Genomic DNA, 17,523 nt, shown 5'->3' with positions numbered 1-17,523 from the left:
TACATATAGGTCAGTGGTGTCTGTCTGATCTCGCGATACGGTCATTGATTGGTATGCCGGGTCCTACGGTAAGGCCAGAACAATGCAGGGAGCATACAAAGCAGGGAACCTGACACTGAAATAATCTACATATACTTTAGTCTGGTTTACAACAGAAATTATAAAACACTATAGGCATAACTAAAAAATTCAGACATTGGTAACCAGCCTATTTTGTAACATTTTTTTAAAAATTTAGAACAGTATGAGCAGTTGTTTTCGCAGGGATTAAATAAAGGTCAGTGGAGTTTATCCTCATTTGCAGTCATTCATAACAAATGTATATTTTGCCAAGACATCGCAGCCGCTGGTCGCATACAGCACGTGGTCACTCATAACAGAATGTTTATATAATAAAATCGATCTATGCTGTATGATTGTGGTTGGAAATGACAGGAGGTCAATCATTGCAGTTTTTACTGTAGCAACATTTCAAAAAATCTGGAAGACATTTATACCAGAATGCTTTGTCAAATTTGTTCAGAAATATTTTATGAAGCAGTAATTTAAAAGTTGATCTATGCTAAATGGTAGTGGCCATATGGCAGATCATTTGAACAAATTAAAAAGACCTTAAACCAGAATGCATTCTTAAAATTTCTGTAGGTTTTGATAAGTTGTAAATAGCAAATGTGAATGGATTATGCATTACAGACAACACACAACAAAGGACAATACCATAAACTCACTTGGTCTCATGGCCAGGTTGGATACATACTTGTCATTTAATTGCACTCTGTGGCCCCAGTTTAGGGATTTGACATGGTTCTGAACTGCTTCACACATCTTTTCCCTGAGGAAAACCAAAGTTTAGAGTAAAGTATGTTTCTTCAATAATACATATTCAATCATATTAAGAGTACACCCAGTGCCTCACAAATTCAGCCCTCCAAAGTTTGTTTTTATATATAAAAGTGCAAACAGTTGTTTGTGAACCTTGGTAGAAGTCTGACAAAAGTTATGTCCCTTTGATCTGAAGGATTGGTGCCACATCCCATTCATATGTTACCACCAGAGAGGATATGCATGCTCTGTTGGCTTTAAATTATACCATATATACTTGCTTATAAGTAGAGTCAAACTGCAAGCAACAAAGACCCTGTATGTCTGGATCTATGTTTGCTCCACTGATTACTCCTAACACACTGCACAAACCTTCATCTACCTGCACATTATGCACCAGCAGATATGGGTCTGTACAGTTTAGAGTTGGACTCATAAGCAAGTATATATGGTAAATTTGGGGAATCTGGGAAGGTGTGCCCGCATTATGATTAGGTAAGTATTATGGATTTGTTTCTTCTAAAGTTTCGTTTTCAAATAAGTTATCATAATACATTAGGAGAATAATTATTGTTGTTGTTGTTATAATGTTTAACACCATTTCTCAGCACAAGATAGGCTATGCATGGTGGCCAGTATAAATGGTGGAGGAAGAATCCAGGAAACCCCAGATAGAACCACTGACCCATGAGAAGCTACTGGCTAGCTTTCTCACATACCCACATTGGCTGAACCTGAGACTTGAACCCATGCAGACAGAGGTGAGATGACAGTGATCTGTAATTGTGAGCACTTTAGACCACTTGGCCACTCTGGGCTTGGTGGTCTTAATATAGAGACAGTCCAATCTTTGGTTCCATAATGTACCTGAAGCAGTCTGAAATCTCACAAGAGAGACATTCTAGAGTTGGCATACCCCAATTAGAGAAAATGACTTGCCTAGTCCAACAAGTTCAGTGGAAGTCAAGTGGCTGTGTTGTTGTGAAGCTGCTGACCAACCCAGGAAGACAGCTTATTGTGCTGCCACTACAAGTCCTGCCAGGCAAAACTGATCCCTTATGGATAAATGGTTCAGGAGGTAAATGCTAGATAAAGTTGTCTCTGACCTCTGTCTCCTGTCTTGGATGTCAGTTGGTGCATCCATTGCTAGCAGTGACTGTCTTAACCTCACGAACCAATGTGCATGAAACTCATGTAGTCTTATTCTTTATACACAAAGTGAATAACCCATTGTACCCAAGATGGTAGAGCTTTAAATGAGATATTATCCTTGCTTCTTTCCATGTCAGCAAAAATCTAGATCTCCTTCTCCATGAAAGCAGAAGCCATCCCAAGTAAAACTGAACCTTTGCAAGGCATAACTTAACTCATTCTGCCTGTGGTTTGAATGACTGAGAATCAGATTTCCTACATGAGGTGAGTCAATGAGGTTCTTGACATAGGTTCCTTTGGTGATTTATTTAGCCATGTCACAATAGATTCTAAAGATGCAGGGTCAAAGCCTTCAGTTAAGACAAATCACAGTTTGCCAGAAGGTCAAAGAAGACTTTGTTTTGAATAATCCTCCCTTTCGTGATGACAATACATGTCTGAGATCATGGAACAGTAGCCTTTCTACAGCAATGGTGGCTGAATTCTTCATTTCAAAAAGTGGAAGAAGAGTGTTGTTGTTGTGGGTGTAATGCCATTTATCAATACATGATAGGATATACATGGTGGCCAATTTATCTTAAGTTTATTCAAAGGAGAAAGTGAAATATTTGTAGTATTGAGGCTTTTAACATAGTGCTGTGCTTTCAGTCACACCACTAAAAGAAATTCTCTACTTCCTTTCATGCTTTCAAAGTGGTGTGCCTTCTTGCCCAAGTAATTCTGTCCAATACCTGTTCTGAGAAATATTTTCCCATGAGGGCTTGCTTGATATAAACAAGGCATACAGGTTCAACAATTATTAATTTGGATGAAACATCTGCATTCACAGTTGCTAAAGCAGAGGAGAAAGATGTACATTTTCAGCTGCAAAATTCAATGAACCATTTATTCAGGATCAGAGCATATGGAGGCAAGGTGTATGCATCAAGACCATTTCTGTTCATGGAAAGAGTGCAGACTGACTCTGGCACCATGAATGATCTAGTGTTCACATTGGAACATTCCCCTCTTTTTTCTAAGGATAGCATTGATTCTTGCTGAAAAAAAATCCATTTTGAATGAGTCTCTTGTAATGTCTGTAACATAATGGGGAAGGGGCAATGAATGTTGTCTGGTGAAGCTCCAAAACAACCAGTGTTATCCATAGCATGACAAGGTGTCTTATTTCACTGAAAAGTTTACTTCCTCCTATTGGATGTAAGAAAGGAAGCATAATTATGGTATCAAGTGAAAGATAATGTAATTGATGTTCCCCATTTTGCTTGTCTTAGGCAGTGCTTCCTGTTTCTCCAATTTCTCACATGAAGTAAGGGCTAGCTCTGGATTGCTGGGCCAATGAGGCTCATCTCTTAGGTGGCCTTTTGCAAACTAGCTTTTGGCTTTGTTACGATTGGCCAAATTACAGATAGTAACCATGAAGAGAAATGCATCTCTTTCAATCAGGTGAAATGTGCTAATTAACTGATGTCATTAAGCAAGTGAGTTTTGTTAAATAACTATTAAGCATGTGAGTTTTGTTAAATAACTATGTCACTGTGTGAGTTATCTGAGAGATTAACTCCCAAGCATGAGTGTCAGCAGGATTATCAATTCAAGGGTTTAGACTATGATGCCATGGAAACCAAGACAAATATTGTTTCTACTACTAGGACATTCTTGCTGCATTTCAAGGAATGACTTTTGGCCCAAGTGAACAGAGTAAAGATGACAGCTACAGGCTCAAAATGTATCCACTGACAGCTGGGACTATACAGGGAAAGGTCCACAGCTTTGTAACATGCTGGATAAAATTGCTGCCCTTTGCTGGTATAAAAGAATGAGAAAGATGACCCATGGGTCTTGAACTATCCTTTCAAGACAACTAAATATGACTGTAACTTGACAAGTATGTGGTAGTTGCTTCAGTAATGGCTCATGCACTTGGCTAACAGACCAGTGGATGTAGGAATTAGTAAAAGGTCTTCAGAGGCTTAAAATGTGTAGGTATGACTCAGTGGGTAGAAGCTGGAAAATCTTGTGTATCAATGCACAGAAGACTCAGCCTCTCAGGGCCCCAAGTGGCCGAGTGGTCTAAAGCACTATCCGTTATGGATCACTGCCATCTCACCTCTGTCTGCATGGGTTCGAGTCTCGGATTCGGCCAATGTGGGTATGTGAGAAAGCTTGCCAGTAGCTTCTCATGGGTCGGTGGTTCTTTCCGGGCATTTTCCCAGGTTCTTCCTCCACCAATAATACTGGCCGCCATGCATAGCCTATTGTGTGCTGAAAAATGGCGTTAAACCCTACAACAAAACAACAACAACGACAACTCAGTCTCTCTGAACACTGTCAAATGTAATAAGGAAGATGCCATGCAAGCACGGACCTTCACAATAGTGATAGGACTGCCTCCTGTGAGCAAAGCAATAACTGACCTGGTAAAACAGTTTGTGTTGGACAGTTAAAAAATCTGCCCACATTAGTACACAGTTATCTCTAGGTATTCACTATGTGTGTTCCCAATGGTCGAGGGCTGGGACTGGATCAAGGCCGAGTTGAGACCAGTGATGGAACCATCTTAAGCAGTCCACTATATTTTAATGGGTCCATTACTGGGTAGTGCAAGTCTTGAAAATCTGAACTGGCTGAAGCAATGGGGAGTAGTGAAGCATCAACAGAGACAATGGTAGCAGACAGTCTGAATCTATATCATTGATCACACGTTTCTCACTCTTTTGATGCTCGTAGCAAGTAATAATGATGATCTTCTCAGGCCACTGTGAGCATGTATGTCATGTACAACCTAAATTGGACCATTCACAATACATATACTGAAATGGTGGGTGACTTCAGTTCTAGCTAGAGACACTTACACCACATGAGTAATTGTATTGATATCTGTAAATTCAGAAGACAAGGACAATATCACGCACAGGTAAAATCAATAAAATGCCTTGTTAAGCTTGTTAATGATAACAAACAATGCATTTATAAATTACATGCAGTAATAACAGACAACTGTTTCATAGAACTTCACAGACAATCTCAAGTACTTTCGTTGAACTGGCTTGAGTACTATGTACCTTAAGTCAGACTATTAAAATCGTACTGAAACATTTAATGTATGATCAAGTTAGGCGAAAGAAGTGTGAAATATTCATCCATGATAAAGACAGATAAAGGAATAGACAAAGATATAAATAGAGTATACTTCCCTAGAATCACACTAAAAGTTAAGAAAAGGTACAAGTACAGTTTGGTTTTGTGAGATCTGGAAAGAAAACATGTTTCCTATCACAAATGGCAGTAGTAATTTACATGTGTAATGGATCTGGCACCAATCCCACTATGCCAGGGGAGATTACTACTTTTGACTTCCACCTGTTGCAAAAAATTAGCTTGGAAGGAATGGATTTGTGAGGTAGTGTATTATGTATTATTATCTGAATAAGTATGGTATCTGTACTAATACTAATTTAAAATTAATACCTAATCTTTTCTTACAAGCTATACCATTACAAGTCCAGAATTAATGGATACTTTGGCAACAGTTATCTAAATTTCAAATTAGTCATACTGAAATATAAATAAAACTGTCTGCCAGACAACTAAAAATTAATTTATCTTGGCTAAATTATGTACATGTATGAAGCACAAATTTTCAATATATTCTACAAATTAACTATATCATGAAAGACTGATTATTGACTCTAATCAAAACAAAAGAAGTGAAACTGTTACTGAAGTATAGGATACTGATCTGGGATTTCTAATCAACCCCACAACACATTTTGAAGAAGATATGAGTGAGCTGCCACAGAAACATGCCAGTCTGGTTAAAAACACGCCAGTCTGTTTGATATGATAGTGGCTGCCAGCAATGGGTTAGCATCCCCACAACACATGCTATCGTGGACATCAAGTATTTGGTATTTGGCGGTAATGTTTCTGCTCTTATATGTAGTTCTAATGCATGCGACATAATGAAGACAAACAACTGACAGTTTAATCTATATTTATTAAAAGTTATTTATAACACACAGTTGTTCAGACAATCCCTTCTTATGAATACTTACACACACACACAAACACACACCCGTGTGAAAATTCTGAAGAAACCAATTTCTGGAATAAAATGTTCTTTCAATATGCTTACCTGATGATATCACATAAGAAGCACATCAATTACATCTCCAATACAGCACTCCCAATCTTGATTTTAGCATACGTGTGTGTGTGTGTGTGATTTGGATTTTCAACATAGATTTAACAATTTTCCTGTCAAATCACTATTGGTAGTTTATAGTGATGTCTAACACTTGGGCATCATGCCACAGACATGCAGCATGATGTCCCACCCAGTCACATCATCCTGACACCAGGCTGACCAGTCCTAACACTAACCTCTTAATGCTGAGCAACAAGCAAGGCAGCTGCTAGTACCATTTTCATAAGTCTTTAGTATGACTTGGCCAGGGTTCAAATTCACAACCTCCTGCATCCAAGGCAGATGTTTTAACCAGTTAGGCCACTGGAGCTGTTTGATTTTAGCAGCAATGAGCTAAGAATTTTCTGTCAACCAAGCTGGAAGTCATACAATGATCTCCCCTGAGTAGAGGAATTGGTGCTAAATCCCATCTACACATCATTTGCTACTCAAGCAAATGTGCACACCCTACCAGAATTTAATGTGACTGCTTGGAAGATGTTCCACTATTATGATCAGGAAAGCACTAAAATATAACTTTTACTCCAAATATTGATCTCTTTCTCAAATACATTACCCAATCATAATATATTTAGGTAAATAGGTAAGAAGTAGACATTATATATATCTTCTAACCCTGAAGGACAAATCTCTGATCCTGTAATGCACATAAATCTGCTTCTAATCTCTAGAGAGATATGGGTCAGAGTTAGCACACAGAAGTGTGAAATAGAAATACTAATGGAGTAAACTTCCCTGTATGAGAAAACTCCCCATAATCATACAAACAGTGAAAGGTACAAGGGGTGTCAGTTTATTTAGATGTCTTGAAAAAGATCATATTTCCTAACCTGAATGGAAGTGGCAACGATATATGGACATGATTTTCCAAAGGAAGGAATGCTCCTGTCTGCCTTCCAATGTAGTGCTTTAACAATTTCAGTCATATCACTACGATGTCTGCAGTGTGACAGTTTATAGTGATGTCTAGCACTGGGGCATCATGCCTCAGACATGTAGCATCATGTTCAACCAGTCACATTATCCCAACACCAGGCCGACCAGTCCCATAGCTGCCAACCTTCCAGGCTCACAATTAGTGAAAATAGGGATAAAAAGTCGTGAATTTGAACATGAATTAGTGAAAAATACCATGACAATAACTCCATCCACTCTGACCGTCAATACTTCACTATATCAAGATCGTAATATAAAACTAAAACACTAAATATATGCAGAAATATTTATTTACAAGACATAATACTGTGACAGACTTGAACTTCCCCAACGGCTTGATCGTAAATTTGTTTTCTAAACAGTTCAGGCTTCTTGCCTGCTGGTTGATCTTGGCGACTAAAATTGTTGACAAATTTTCTGCACCTAAGGAGGCCCTAAAGTCTGTCTTATTTTTCCTCACTAGAGAAAATACTCTTTCGCTGTCACTGTTGCTATGAGGAATGCACAGGAGCTGCAACACGTTTGGTTCTTCCACGGGAAAATTTGGAAGCGATTTTCAAGTCCGGGAACATTTGACAGAACAAATGTTTAGCATGGTCTCCAGCTGATGAAGGTAGATTGTGTTTGACAAGAAAACTCACAAATAATGCTTCAGCGTTGGTAGCTTGCAGGTCTTCCATCGATGGCTTAAAATATTTCAGAGCTGAAATCTGAGAATTCTTAATTTTCCCAACTGCTACATGTTTTTTGCAACCAATGTGCTTCCTCACATAGTCTCTGCGACCATGCACAATACTACAATTTGTGGCACACTGAGTGAAAAAAGTATGATGTACATCAATGTTTAATGGCAAAATGCATGGACAATTTTTGATATATTCCAAATTAAACTTCACTTTTTGGCAATACATTTCTTCTTCCTTGGTGGTGAAGACATTTTCAAGATCTTACATGTGATGCTGAACGGTAACTCAAATCAGTGTTGGTGACGCATGCATGGAGCAAATTCTGGTTAGGTCCCAGTTTCTCTCAAAAGCATTTGTAAAACTACTCTTATACATATAGATTAAAATAGGCTAAAATGCTTGCTACTGGGCCAACTGTAATAATCAGCTGTAGTTCTACTAATATCGCGACCAGCAGTACCAGACCGTTTCAGCAATTGCAAAAATCACGACTAGCGCTTAACGGGAAATTGGTTATTTTATTAAAGATTTAAAACAATTGAGAATTGGAGAATTCATGAATTTTTGTTTTGCGACGTGAATCCGTGAATCGCTGAAAAAGTCATGAAATTCATGCCAAATTCGTGAGGATTGGCAGCTATGCCAGTTCTAACACTGACCACTTAATACTAAACACCAAGTGAGAAAGCTGCTAGTACCATTTTTATAAATCTTTGGTATGATTTGGCTGGGGTTCCAACCTGCGACCTTGCACATCTGAAGCGGATGCTCTAACCACTTAGGCCACCAGAGAGGTAGAGATAACTTCCTTGCACATTTGTTAAGCTTGACAGAGGGATGGATTTGTGAGGTAGTGGTTGTACTCATAATGTGTTATGACTGGAAGGGCTGGATTTGTGAGGTAGTGGTTGCACTCCTAATGTGTTATGACTGGATGGGCTGGATTTGTGAGTAGATGTACTCTTAATGTATTATGATTAGAAGGGCTGGATTTGTGAGGTAATGGTCATATTCCTAATTTATTATGATCTGAAGACTGGATTTGTGAGGTAGTGGTATTACTCCTAATGTATTACAATTGGAAGGGCTGAATTTCTGAGGCAGTGATTGTACTCCTAATGTGTTATGATTGGAAGGGTTGGATTTCTGAGGTAATGTTTGTACTCCTAATATATTATGATTTGAAGGCCTGGATTTCAGAGGTAGAGGTTGTACTCATAATTTATTATAACTGAGTAATGTATCCGAAAATGAAATCAGTGAATGTGGAGAAAATGGCAAGGGGAAACAACTCCGACAATGCAATTTAACTGAGTCAATTATCCTGTCCCCAAGTGCCTGTATTCTTTAAAGGTATATAACAAAACATAATCAGTATGGTATATTGAAATCTTTGTCATCCCTTATGAAGATGTGACCATGGGTCACACCTGACATTTTGCAAATCCACTGATATGACATGCACACTCAAGATTATACTTCTGTCCAGACCAATATACGATACTATGTGCTCCAAAATTATATTGGACATCCCATTCTTCATAAATGTACTAGTCAGTGCTGCATTCTCTAGGATGCATCATCGGACATAAAACTCACCAACTAAGTGATACATTATCTGGGACATCCCAACCAAAAGCTCTGGCATCTTGCACTGCATGACCCAGAAGAGCAGCCTGGTGCATAAGTTTTTTGGGAATGCAGCCCACATTGACACATGTCCCTCCAAGGCCCCATTTGGTTCCTGAATGACAAAAAAATATCTGAGGAATTAGGCAGCATAGCACCTGGTTCATGACTGCACAAAGTCAACAAATGTTTTTAAAACTGTTTTAAATACAGTAAGAATTTAGTTCAATTGATATAACACATTATGATCTTGAACTTTAACATTTTACTTTGTTATCAAGTTTTAAATCTTAAAATAAAAGTGAAATAAACACTTTTTATACCACCTGGAGTTTTGAACAAAGGAAAAATGAAGTCACTTGAGAACACTGTTAGGATGCTTACCTATGAACAATTGCCCCATCAAACCTCTTTCATTTATAATCAAGAATACAATCAATGTATTTTAATAAACATATAAATTTCTCAAATATATCTTTACATATTTTCTCAAAAGCTTACAACTACTCACTGAATGAATATGAATATTGGGTCACAGATGGGATAATGATTTGTGGATGATAACTTATTTTAAAGTATTTTTTGATAAATTATTTCGACAAAGCTATGGTACTAAGCAATACAAAATCACTTAAAAATGTCAAAGCTAGTGTGCATTTTCTTGCATCATTTTTGGTTAAACATCTATCCCAAGGTAAGGGTCATTTATATCTAGAAAATTATAGGAATTATGATATAAAAGTTGATGGTGTTAATGACACAAATTTGATTGTATGAAACATTTTCCAGAATGTACTCTGTGATCCCTCCAGCACCAGATGTAATTTAAACAACTATAAACTGAAACCAGTCTGATCTGGTGTGTGTTTATTAGTATTAAAATGTAATAGTGAAATGCTTGACTAAAAAAAGTACAAACAACAAATTTTTGATAGAAAGTATGGACTTTCAATGAGCCTCATCAGCAATATCCTTGGCTGTACATCCTTTTCACTCTACCACCCAAAATTTTCACTTTTAGTATGATAGCCCTTCAATAAAAACAAGCTCACTGTAAATGCTGATGAGTGTGACACAGTAATTGCTGAAAATGCAACATGGTAATTGTTGAAGATTGTTACACAACCTGATATTTTTTTCTACAAGTTCATGGAAAATTGTTATGAACATACCTCTAGGGGAAGGCTTGACAAAATCTAATACAGCAACTTTCTTCCCCAAATCTGCAGCTGGAATTGACACAAAACAGAAAATAGTATGCCTCGCCTAAATTTCATGCCCCAAAATGCCAAACGAATAACTAGAACCTGCTCACAGACTACATTGTTAAGAGCAAATGGTACATCCAGAGTCTCGATATCAGAATATGACAATGACACAGCAAATTTGCTAGGTAATTTTGTTTCAAAATCAAATGAAATCTAACGATATTCCACTGAGAAATACAGTAAAACCTATTTAACACCTTCACATAAAGGAAATCTGCTTATAAAGGGTGTCTACATTTTAAACCCATGTTTCTAAATTTTCTCTATGTAACCTATTTATATATGAAGAACACACACATTTCACCTGTACAAATGCATACACATACATATTTTACCTCAAATATAAAGAACACTTGAAGACATTCATAATTTACCTCTATTCAAAAAGGACATGCACATATTTAACCTCACATTTAAAGGACTCACATATTTAACCTCCATATATAAAGGACACACACACACACATATTTAACCTCTGTTCATAAAAGACACAAACACCCATATTTAACATCTATATTATAATGGGCAAACAAAGTGTCAGACCCATATTAACCTCTATATACAAAGGGAACACACACTTACGCAAACCTCACCCCAAACTGTGCACTCCTTTGAGTGTCCTGTATAGAAAGGTTTCACTGTAAGTCTTCCTTAAATGATAATTAATGCCAACAGGAAACAAAAAAGGTATTGTGACAATGACTTAATGGAAACTAATTACAGATTTTACCTATTTCAGAAACTTATTTTATATATATACCATATATACTCATTTATAGGTCGAAGCCAACTGAAAATAACAAAGATCCTGATCTGATGTAGCATAATGAGCCTGCAGATCAGGGTCTATGTTGTTTGTTCTACCAATAACTCTAAATGAACCGCACAGACCCAGATCTGCCGGCGCATTAATGAGATGGCAGATCTGGGTCTATGCAGTCTGCAGTTGGAATTGACTTAAAAGCATGTATGTATGGTAGTCAAACCACTGTCATGCTACATCAATGCAAACAGTCTTAAGATAGAGATGAAATAAATACACATCTAAGTAAAAACTGAAATAATGCACACAATCTGCCGTTGCCAAAAATCTAATTTCATGGTTTGTGTGTGACTCAGATCATGTGTACTGAGTAACTATGAGTTTTGGTACAAATTTACCTTCTTTGGAGCATGCCAAACCACCTGACCCACCTCCAATTACAACAAGGTCATAATGGCTTTCTTCTGCATAAGCTGAAAAGTAGTAATATTATCATTAATCACCATCCTCATAAAAAACCATATCATCATCATTATCACCATCCTCATAAAAAAACCATATCATCATCACTATCACCATCCTCATCAAAAACTTATCATCATCATTATCACCATCCTCATAAAAAACCATATCATCATCATTATCACCATCTTCATAAAATAACATATCATCATCATTATCACCATCTTCATAAAATAACATATCATCATCATTATCACCATCCTCATAAAAAACTTATCATCATTATCACCATCCTCATAAAAAAACCATATCATCATCATTATCACCATCTTCATAAAATAACATATCATCATCATTATCACCATCCTCATAAAAAACTTATCATCATCATTATCACCATCCTCATAAAAAAACCATATCATCATCATTATCACCATCCTCATAAAAAAACCATATCATCATCATCACCATCTTCATAAAATAACATATCATCATCACTATCACCATCCTCATAAAAAACTTATCATCATCATTATCACCATCCTCATAAAAAACCATATCATCATCATTATCACCATCCTCATAAAAAAACCATATCATCATCACTATCACCATCCTCATAAAAAACTTATCATCATCATTATCACCATCCTCATAAAAAACTTATCATCATCATTATCACCATCCTCATAAAAAAACCATATCATCATCATTATCACCATCTTCATAAAATAACATATCATCATCATTATCACCATCTTCATAAAATAACATATCATCATCATTATCACCATCCTCATAAAAAACTTATCATCATTATCACCATCCTCATAAAAAAACCATATCATCATCATTATCACCATCTTCATAAAATAACATATCATCATCATTATCACCATCCTCATAAAAAACTTATCATCATCATTATCACCATCCTCATAAAAAAACCATATCATCATCATTATCACCATCTTCATAAAATAACATATCATCATTATCACCATCCTCATAAAAAACTTATCATCATTATCACCATCCTCATAAAAAACTTATCATCATTATCACCATCCTCATAAAAAAAACATATCATCATAACATATCATCATCATCCTCACAAAATACTTATCATCATCATTATCACCATCCTCATAAAAAATCCATCATCAGTATTTATCATAAATATATAGTTTTATCATCTCAACATTGGCCATTGTAAGACAAAAAAGAAATGTGAGGTGCTTACTTGAAGTGGTGATTTAAACACTATTTATCCATATACCTTGTTCAATGTTATTAACAAAAAAAGGTAGATATTGCATCCTGTTCAAAGTTAAGAATATATTGTTCAAAAAGGGCAATATTCAATTCCCTTGATTTAAAGCTAATTTCTGAATATAGACTAATAATTAAAGTTAGGAATAAAAGATGGAATTATTAATAATAAATGAGTAAACTGTTTGACCAACAGGGCTCTGACTGACATGTAAAAAGTATTGCTAAATAGTTAAATGTATTATAACTAGGAATCATCTGACACTTAATGTAATAAATATATTTAGTATAATTTAAGAAAAATATATTTATTCCAGATGAAGGGAATATCATAATAAAATTACAAAATCCAAATGATGGTAAATTATGATATTCTTGTTGAAACATTGATAGTATCAGTGCATCATATAAGTCAGATGGATCTATGAAGTATCACATTCTATACTGATTTTGTTTCCTAGTGCAACTTCTGAAACACTGTGTCCATGAGATGTACGAAACTTTGCAATAAAAGTCAAGTCAGTCACAGATGCAGAATATAAAACAGAAATAATTTTCCTGCTGAGGACCTCTAAAACTGCAGTAAAATGGAATTGCTATATAGAGGAGCCCAAAAGTACAGTAATGTTCCTACTATGGAACCCCAAAGGTACAGTAAAAAAGCAATGTCATACTGAGGAAAACAAAATGTACAGTAAAATAGTAATTTTCTAACTGAGGATCCTAAAAATACAGAAAATTATAAGCATCCCGCTGAGAAAAACTACAAGTACAGTAAAACAGATTTTTCATCCTGAGGAACCCAAAAGGTACAGTGAATAGAACTGTCCTACTGAGGAACCCTAAAAGTACAGTAAAATAGGAGTAACTGTGTAACTGTGGAACCCTATAAATAAAGTAAAATAGAACTGTCCTACTGGGGAACTCTATCAATACAGCATAAATAACGAAAGCCTTTGACAGTGCCTCCACTTCACCAAGTGGGAATATTCAGCGCAAATATAAATATGTGCATCAAATTACATCCATTTTAAATAGAATAATTGCAATGGCAGTAGCTGGTACAGGAAAGTAACATTTCCATTGGTCAGAATGTTACCACGTGATCAAAACGACTTGCGTTCATTTCTGTATGAACTGTAAAGAGAACTACTTTTCCACTTCTATAAATAGAGTCACGTGTACAGCATAAGATAAACACCGCCACTTAAGGCAGACATGAAGTAAGCATTAAAGAAAAACAACATTCTAACAAACAAACAAAAAATAATTGAAAAAATTTGGCTTCCATTGGTTGAAGGACTGGTATTATGATGACCTTATTGCGATCAAGCTGGACATCCCAAGTGCAATAAATAGCTACGTAACAGAAAAACCACAAACATGTATTACTACGCTCAATTAAGATTTCTGTTTTTTAATGATGCAAACAAAATAACATAACAAATAATTAAAATTTCAATTATAAGAGTTTAACGTTGTTTTTTCTGAGTTCATCGTGGTATAAACTGTCAGTTGCCAACTAACACAGCTTACATAACGCCCTTCGGGCGTTATTTGCTGTGTGAGTCGGCAACTGAGAGTTTATACCACGATGAACTCAGAAAAAACGTTAAACTCTTACTTGAAAAATAGGAGTGTTGACTGAGAATCATGGTGCAATTATTTGTTATTTTCATGAAGATCACCATACTTGATTTAGACTTTATTCTGAACATGATGCAAGTTTTAACAAAAGATGTACTTTTACTGTAGTTTTACTTTTCTAATTAAAATCTTGCTGTTTTATTTTTTAAGAAAATGCTTTCTCTGATAATTTTAAAAAATTATTATATGCACACACACACACACACACACACACATACACGTAGACACAGATACACACACAAATAAATTGGAAATGGCACAGTTACAAAACTTTTCCAATCATTATTTATGGTAATCAAGGTCTTGATCCAGGAATATCTCACCTTGAAAAAAAAAGGCATAAAAGCTGAGAAAACCTGAACAATGTATTTAAATGGATGGTTGAAACGACAAACAGATAGGGGCCCGGAGTGGCCAAGTGGTCTAAAGCACTCACCATTACGGATCACTGCCATCCCACCTCTTTCTGTGTGGGTTCGAGTCTCTGGCTTGGCCTATGTGGGTATGTGAGAAAGCTTGCCAGTAGCTTATCGTGGGTCAATGGTTCTTTCCGGGGTTTTCCCGGGTTCTTCCTCCACCATTTATACTGGTCGCCATGTTTAGTCTATCTTGTGCTGAAAAATGGCATCAAACCCTACAATAATAACAACAGATAGAAAGTGTTTTAGATCTACAAATACAATATGTAAGGTTCTTGCTGAAATGACAGAAACCATTGATCTTCCTCTGCCAAGTGCTGATCACATTAAAAGGACTCAATAACAAACCTGGAGGGATATTATCCCAATTGATTAAGGAGTTTAGTGGGACAGTGTAATCTGACATCACAAGCCTTTGTATGTGAAAGCTGACAAAGCCTATTGCATTAATGATAAACGGCAGGGCCTAAATGAATGATGAGGCAGTAGTTGTGGTTGGCCATTGAATTCAGCAAGGTATGTCATGAAAAAATAATACAAACAACCAGATGAAAACATTTTGTCTGTTAATTATCAAATATTTGCTTAAACAAAATATCACTCATGCTTCAAGACTTTGCTGATAAGAGTATCAGCACAAAAGTTAAATTTCTAATGCTTCAAATCCAATATTGTATACATCTTCAACAAAAATGTTTATACATATTCAGGGGAAGTGTGTGTGTATGTGTGTGGTTGATTTGGACTTTGAATGTAGCTTTAACAATTTTTTAGTCATATCGCTACCATGTCTGCAGTGTGGCAGTTTATAGCAATGTCTAGCAATGAGGCAACATGCCACAGATATGTAGCATCATGTCCCACCCAGTGACATTATTCAGGCCGACCGGTCCCAACACTAACCTCTTAATGCTGAGCGCCAAATGAGGCAGTTGTAAGTACCAATTTTTACCAGTCTTTGGTATGACTCAGCTGGGTTCGAACCCACGACCTCACACACCCGAGGTGGACACTCTAACCACTAGGCCACCGGAGCAGTTTCAGGGGAAGATTTTTCTAATTGCCCAATGAATTACTGCAAATGTCCCAAAAGGCTGTAATCTAAATTACTCAACACTTTTGGTGTCCAATTTTGTTGAAAATTCTTTTTTTGTACATTTAATTCTTATATTTCCTACTGATTTAATAGACCAACGAAATTTTTTTTATTTAAAAAACTACTTTTGAAAATGTTTTGGCATTACTACTATAACAGTATGTAAATGTCTTTGTTATATACTGGGTCAAACCTGTGGTCCCAGCCTAAACAATTAATGCATATACTGTAACGCAACATAAAGTTTGTTTTACCTGTTATAATGCGTGACAAGTTAAAATAGTTCATGGAGAATATGTGAATGGAGGTCAAACGATGTCGTTGGAGATAAACAGGGGTCAGTGCCCGATTATGGCCTTCTAGAGCCCCTAAGCACTGAAAATATTATGGTGCACCCACTCTCCTTTCTAAAAATTGTAACCTAAAACAAAATATTAAAAACTTCAAAGGTGGAAAAATACGTGTTACCATCATTCCAAATCAAAATATTCGTAAATGCAGATCAAAATGGTCATACATAATTTATTCAATTTTATAATCAACGATTATAAATTTGTCTGGTGACCTAAGCAGGTAATATAAGTATGCTTAACAGGACTATGAGACGGATGCCAGAGCCCAAAGTAAATATACATTCTACTGTTACAGGACTTTCACGATTTCATCAAGAACCATTGATTTACGACATGTTTCGAACTTGTCCTTCTCTGTCCAGTAAAACAAACCAGATATGTGTCTGTATACATCTCTTATACATCTGTTGATTCTACTGCGAAAAACTGGAGTGCAATAAGGCCAAACTAACTGTCTTTTGAAGGTGGTTAAACTTTGCAAGGGCGCCGCCATGACAGGCTACTAATTCGCAACTTACAGGTAAAATCCTACGGATCTCTCTAAGTTAGGTATATTCAATCGTAATAACACTCGGCTATTTCCGTCAAGTCGAGAATAACCCGGTCTGAAGTTATAGCAAGAAAGAAGCTAGTCTGGTTCCCTGCATCGTATATTCATTGAAGTTTTCATATAGTGGAGAATGAGAATCAGGGAAGCAGACTAAATACACGGAAGGAACTAGTCTGGTGGACATAGAAAACAATTAATATTACTATATGTTCTCTACATTTGTTTCTAAATACTGACCTTTCAACTGTGTGACAATCAATG

At 36.2% G+C, this 17,523-nt stretch overlaps 1 protein-coding gene across 3 annotated transcripts in view; it reads right to left on the bottom strand.

The window, feature by feature from the left end:
* LOC149771433 (thioredoxin reductase 2, mitochondrial-like) overlaps positions 1 to 17,289 on the bottom strand; it is a 62,915-nt gene extending 45,626 nt beyond the window's left edge. The window contains exons 1-5 of one of the 3 annotated variants that reach the window (XM_089948480.1): positions 17,231 to 17,289; positions 11,862 to 11,936; positions 10,605 to 10,661; positions 9,403 to 9,547; positions 758 to 832 (exon numbers count right to left, since the gene is read on the bottom strand). In XM_089948480.1, coding sequence (XP_089804606.1) covers positions 758 to 832; positions 9,403 to 9,488 — 161 coding nt within the window. In that variant the 5' untranslated portion in view covers positions 9,489 to 9,547; positions 10,605 to 10,661; positions 11,862 to 11,936; positions 17,231 to 17,289. The other 2 variants (XM_089948478.1, XM_089948479.1) reach the window with 2 other exon arrangements.
* Positions 17,290 to 17,523: the final 234 nt, after the last annotated feature.

Source organism: Sinohyriopsis cumingii, unplaced genomic scaffold, assembly GCF_028554795.1.
Source record: "Sinohyriopsis cumingii isolate HCF-2022 unplaced genomic scaffold, ASM2855479v2 utg001869l, whole genome shotgun sequence".
Taxonomy (NCBI): domain Eukaryota; kingdom Metazoa; phylum Mollusca; class Bivalvia; order Unionida; family Unionidae; genus Sinohyriopsis; species Sinohyriopsis cumingii.
This window is presented reverse-complemented; position numbering and strand designations above follow the sequence as displayed.